The sequence below is a fragment of the Myiozetetes cayanensis genome, unplaced genomic scaffold, assembly GCF_022539395.1.
Source record: "Myiozetetes cayanensis isolate MyiCay16 unplaced genomic scaffold, myiCay2020 scf20-37, whole genome shotgun sequence".
Lineage (NCBI taxonomy): Eukaryota > Metazoa > Chordata > Aves > Passeriformes > Tyrannidae > Myiozetetes > Myiozetetes cayanensis.
This window is the reverse complement of record NW_026087412.1, coordinates 2,872,493-2,878,190: the sequence shown is the minus strand read 5'-3', so window position 1 is coordinate 2,878,190 and position 5,698 is coordinate 2,872,493. Positions and strand designations below refer to the sequence as shown.

General features: G+C 59.4%; 1 protein-coding gene across 1 annotated transcript; it reads right to left on the bottom strand.

The window, feature by feature from the left end:
• Positions 1-391: 391 nt before the first annotated feature.
• Positions 392-3,044, bottom strand: TNFRSF13B (TNF receptor superfamily member 13B). The gene is made up of 4 exons (XM_050317581.1): positions 2,906-3,044; positions 1,817-1,933; positions 1,024-1,233; positions 392-691 (listed from the first exon to the last, which is right to left on the bottom strand). Exons 1-4 carry the CDS (start codon positions 3,042-3,044, stop codon positions 417-419), a joined length of 741 nt encoding a protein of 246 aa, XP_050173538.1. The 3' UTR covers positions 392-416.
• Between the last annotated feature and the right edge of the window lie 2,654 nt (positions 3,045-5,698).

Below are 5,698 nucleotides of genomic sequence, written 5' to 3'. Positions count from 1 at the left end.
CCAAGCAGGGAAAGGTGAGCTCTCCAGGGGGACTGGTGGATGCCACATTCTGATCCTTTGCAGGGACAAAGTGTCACTGATGGTGGGAGGATGAAGAGCCCCCACGAGATGGCTGGGATGTCTATGGAGATCATGTGAGAGGATGAAATCAGATGCTGCTAAATGGGAAGTGACTTCTGTCACTCACTGGGAGTGCACAAGAATAATGAGAATTTAACTTCCTGAGTGGGAGCAAAGAGCCCTGTGCAACCTCCAGCCCTCACTCTATCCTGCAGCCCCTGGCAAAGCCTGGGCTGGGTCAGCCAGTCTGGGTAGCAGCTGTTACAGTCAGTGGCAGCAGAGGGTGAAGCAGTTGTGTTTTGGGGGCAGAGGGAGCACCCCTCCATTCTGAGCCTGTGCAGGAACACCCACTGTGGTCACACCATGGGTGTCTTCTCTTGGGAAGGGGAACAAATGATCTTGAAGTGGCCGTCCTCAGGGCCGGGAATGGCCCCAGCGCATCCCGTGCTGCAGATCCCGGTGTAGGAGGGAGCAGCTCTTTCCCCAGCGTGACACGAGGCGCTGTGGCTGGATTTGATCTCTTGCACAGCAGGGCCGTTTCCAGGGAAGCAGAAGCCACAGGTTTCCACTGGCCCTGGGACTCTGCTGCCAGCGAACCCCTCACCGACGCTGCCCGCTTCCACCAGCCGATCTGCAGAGAAACTTTGTTAGCTGAGGGGTTTTCAGGGGCTGGGGGACGGTGCAGCTCCAGCCCTGTGTGGCAGCAGGAAGCTGTGCCTGTGACTTTGTGGGGAGTGATGGAGAAGGGGGTTATGGAGGGAACTGGGGCACAGGGGTCCAGTCCTGCTCCTCTTGCAGGCTCAGGCTGAACCGCTTTGCCCATCGCTGGCTTTACTTTATCCCCCTCTCCCTGTTAGCATCTGGCTCTGTTTCCTGGCCCCCCAGCAGCGCCTGGGACCCTGAGCCTTGCCCACCACAGGCTCCCCACGCTCTCCCAGTCCCCCCAGGACATCCAGCACCCACCTTTGGCAGAGTCCTCCCTGCAGTGGCAGGTGGCAGCGCCGGCGTGGCAGGAGCCCACCTCCCCCTTCCTGCGCAGGTGTGTCCAGCCCAGGAGCAGGGAGCAGATGAGGGCGCAGAGGCAGAGCCCCAGCAGCAGATACACCACGAGCCACGGCTCCTGCTCCGCACACGCCTTCTGCTCCAGCACAGCCGCGGGCGACGGGGGAGAGGCTGCGGGTCGGGCAGAGATGGGTGAGCTCACACACCCCTCGGGTACGTGCTTCCCTCACTGGCTTTTTGGCACGGAAAGGGCTGATAGCACTTGTGCTCTCCACTGGGAAAGAATCTGAGAGCAGCTCTCTATCCCCTCTGTCTGCTGGAATTTCTCTTCCAGGGTGAGATAGAGGAGGTCCCTTCCCACACCCCATGCACAGCCTTCCCCCACCTCCAGGGATCATTTCACTGTCTCAACCCCCCGGTGGGGCTTGGAGATCTTGGGATCTACCTGTCCCTTCTCACTCCCCCCTCCTTGAGGGCTTGGGGCAGCTCAGCTGGGTGGGATCTGCAGCTGACAGGCCTGTAAAACACCAGCACAGGGCAGTGAAAAGGCACTGTAGGATGGAGAAAAGGGGGAAGAGGTGCCCTGACTGCCTTTCCCCAGTCCCAGTAAAATGGCAGCACAAAAAAGTCCAGCCCCCCCCAGGACGAAGAGCAGGGTGGGCTTTGCTGCCCCTTCCCCAACTTCAGTCCTGTACCCCAGCTCCTCTTCCAGCCCAGCCTCCCAGCCCTGGGGTCCCGCCCCCATCCCACTCACGCTCGCAGGACGGGGCACATTCCTTGGGGTGCTGCCCACAGACCGTGCTGCACTCGATGCAGCTTCTCACGAGCTCGTCGTAGTAGAATCCAGGTGTCTTGTTGCAGCCCATGGACTCTGCAGGAGAGGAGGGAGATGAACACGCTGTCCTCAGCACATCCTCCCACACAAGGCTCCCAAACCACCCTCCCAGCACCCCTGGGCACTCAGAGTCACGAGAGGATGATGCACTGCCATAAGCATGGACAACCTCTCCAGGGCTGGCAGGGTGACAGATCCATGGGATTTGGGGTGCTGTTTGGCTGGATGGTGAATGCTGGGGAGAGGCATCTGCTGGGAATGGTTGCAGCCAACTGTACCCACCTGCAGCTGGGAGCTCCTGGCTGCTGCTCTTAGAGCTGCTCCTGCCCTGGGGCTTGCACAGCTTTTTGGGACACACCAAAACCTGCCCGAGCCCTGGCTCAGGATGCTGGGAATGGCATCTCTGTCCTCAACAGAGAGACGTGACTGGTGGCTGAGTGTGCAGGGCTGTGTCCCCTGAGCCCTAGGACAGGGTGGAGCCATCCCAGACTGTGGCTCAGGAGGGAGGGAAGGGGCCCTGCAGAGGGTCTGGGTGCAAGGTGCATCTGTCCCTCCTCCTCCTCCCTGCCTGTTATCAGGACACCTCAGTGCCTCTCCCAGCTCAGGGCCCACAGTTCACCCTCACAGACCCACAGCTTGGGTTTATCATTATCCACATCAGCTGAACCTGATGGGCTCTCCAGGCCCTGCCTTAGGAGGGTGGGGTGACACCAGTGGGGGACATGAGTGTTGATGCAGCCCTGTGACCCCAGAAGGGAGCAAGCAGTGTAGTGGGCAACTCCATCCTGGTCTGTGCTGAGCCAGCCCCAGCCCATTACTGGGAAACTGTTGCATTTTTGTGACATTTTGCCTCGTTTTTTGAGCCAAAAAGCCCCTCATTTTTGGCTCAGAGCCTACCCTGGGGTTTATCCCAGGGTCTGATCCCCCCCCTGCCAGCTTCGCCCCATCCCTGCCTGCTCCATCCCAGAACAGCCCTGTGGTTCCCGTGCCTGCCCGGCCGGCACTCACCACACACGGCATCACACCTCCTGGCCGTGGGCTGGCCACACACGAGGCTGCAGGGGATGCACCTGGAAACGAGGGTGTCCCAGTACTCCTGGTCGGTGCAGTTGTTCATGGCATCCCGGCCCACACGCGTCCCATCCATGGCTGCGGAACGAGAGGCACAGGTGGGTACGGGGCAGCCACCTCATCCCTGTCTAGGGGGACGAGAAACACGACCCGAGGGAGCGCTGGTGACGTTTTCTGAAACGAATTTTAGTTCTGGAAACTTCTGAATTCCTCTGTGGCTCCGAGGTGCTTCGTGTGTCACTTCTGACATCTCTCTTGGGTCTTAGAGCATCACAGTGAAACCCCATCTGACGTGTAAGGCTCCCCGAAGCAGCAGGAGGGACGTGTCCCCAGGAGAGCTTCAGTGCCACCTGGGATGCCCGGAGGGGGACGTGCTCCTGTCCCTGTGATGGGCTGTTTGCCCCACCATCCCCTGCCACGGTGCTCCCAGTGCCCTGCTGTGCTGGGTGTGATGCCAAAGGCACAGGAATAAGGCACGAGCAGCCCTCAGCAGCCCAAAAATCTGGTCAACAGCCTACACTTGAAGGGGTGAGCTGGCTGATGATTAACGCTGTGCCGTGTTACGCTGCACGTGGGGTCTGCGGCCACAGAGCAGCTGCAGGGAAAGCTCCAGCCCAGCGCGGGGGTGGCTGTGGTGGAAATGCTGAGCGAGAGGGCTCGTGGGACACCACATCCCTCAGTGGAGCCGTGCTGGGAGCCGCAGCTGTTTCCTGTGGGTGGGGGGGGGGGCAATGCCGGTGCTGATGGAGCCCAAAAAGGTTAAATCTCTCCGAAGCCACAGCACAGAGTTGGCCTCCGCCTGCCCAAAGGCTGCGCCGCTGCCTCTGCAAAGCCAGGCTCGGATCTGCATCCAGAGAGTCCCCTGCGCTCCGCCAGGATCTCCGCTCGCTCTCTGGAACTCGGGAGCATCCAGAAGTTGGGCACTTGGCACGTCCCTCTGTCCTGCCATCTCCCACCCCGCAGGGGGGCTGTGGATGAGTGTCCTCCACTGCTACCTGAGGCAGCACAGGTAAATCCCTCCCATTCCCAGGGATAAGTCCTCTCTCTGCACAGGGGTGCTGGCCTTATCTTCTCAACTGTTCAATTAACATTGCTATAAAATTAAATAATGGCTTTCTGCCGAGCTGACTGGAGATATCCCCAGGGCAGAGCGAGGCTCAGGCCGGCTGTTTCCTCCAGTGCTCTTTGAAGGTACTTTGTACCCAGAGAGAAAAATGACAGGACCCCTGGGGATGTCAGGAAGCCCTTGGGGGTTACAGAAACCCTGGGGATATCAGGAGTCCTTGAGGATGGCAGTGAGCCCTGGGGATCGAAGCCTCAACCATCCCTGAGGCAAGGTGGGGCTTCCCAAGGGATAATTGCATGGAAAACGGAGGTTTGGAGCTGTGTCACAGCCGGGGATGCAGACTGTGGACCTCCTTCCCAGCTGCTCCGAGGGCAGGTCCAAGGAGATGTTTGGCCCTGTCTAGGACAAATCCTGCCCGATGGCTGAGCTGCCCTCCCTGGGGAGCCCCAAGATGCACATGGTGCTCCCAGCATGGAGCAGCCAGGGCTTTGCAGCCATGGGTTTTCCAGCAGAGCCAGCGGCATCTGCCCCTCTGTCTCTCCACCAGTTAGAGACCAGTACCCTGAATTCCCCCATGGATCCCACATTCCAAGAATCAATTGACCACAGGACAAGATGGAATGACTTTAGGCTGAAGGAGGGTAGATTTAAATTAGTTATTAGAAAGAAATTCTTCCCTGTGAGAGTGGTCAGACACTACACACAGGTTGCCCAGAGAAGCTTTGTTTTCCCACACTTCCCTGGAAGTGTCCAAGGCCAAGTTGGACAGGGCTTGGAGCAACCTGGGATAGTGGAAGGTGTCCCTGCCCATGGCAGGGGGGTTGAACAAGATGAGCTTTGAGATCCATTCCAACCCAAACCATTCTGTGATTCCATCTCCAGCCCCACAGCACCGACCACTTCAGCAGGGTGGGAGCCCTTTGTGGTGGCTCTGCTCCTCCAGCAAGGACCTGAGGAGACCCTCCACTCCCTGAGGGCACTCTGGGAACGTGACCAAGCCCCAAGCCCTGGCACAGACCAGCCCCTCACCCCCATCTCCCCGTGCAGCCCCTCCATGCAGTGACTCACGTTTGACTCTCCCGGTGCGTCTAATCCCCCTCGGCTCCTGCCATGGCACCACGAGCTCCAGCCCTGGGGCCCTGCATGGCTTGGGGGGGTTTATTATTAGAGACCGATTTGATTAATGCCTGGGCTGAGCATTTCCTGGGGTTTCCCCTTATCCCTGCCATGCAAATGGGCCACACGCAGCGGTGGCATTGGCTCGTCGGGGTCCCCGGGCTGCCGGGAGAGCGGGGCCAGGGTAGGAGGGACACTGCGGGGTGATGTGTCACCAGGAGCAGGGACAGGTGTCCTGGACCAGGTGGCCATGCTTCAGAGGGGCCTGGAGGGGCAGGGACTCTGCTGCACCTGCCCTTGGATCACCTGGCTGCAACAGAATCCCGGAATTATTAAGTTTGGAGAAGACCTCTAAGGTCATCAAATCCAGCCTTAACCCAGCACTGCCGTGTTCACCTCTAACCGTGTCATGGCACATCTACATGTCTTTTAAATCCCTCCAGGGATGATGATTCCACCACTGCCCTGGGCAACCTGTGCCATTGGGATGTTTTCTTCCATGTTTTGCTCTGTGGAGGAGGCAGCTGCCGGGACCAGGCACCGCTTGG

Coding starts and splice junctions, on each gene's coding strand:
- TNFRSF13B (XM_050317581.1), bottom strand. CDS start 3,044: ATGGATGGGACGCGTGTGGGCCGGGATGCCATGAACAACTGCACCGAC. Junction 1,234..1,816: donor ATGTGCCCCGTCCTGCGAGC/GTGAGTGGGATG, acceptor CCCGACCCGCAG/CCTCTCCCCCGTCGCCCGCG. Junction 692..1,023: donor CAGGGAGGACTCTGCCAAAG/GTGGGTGCTGGA, acceptor GTTTCTCTGCAG/ATCGGCTGGTGGAAGCGGGC.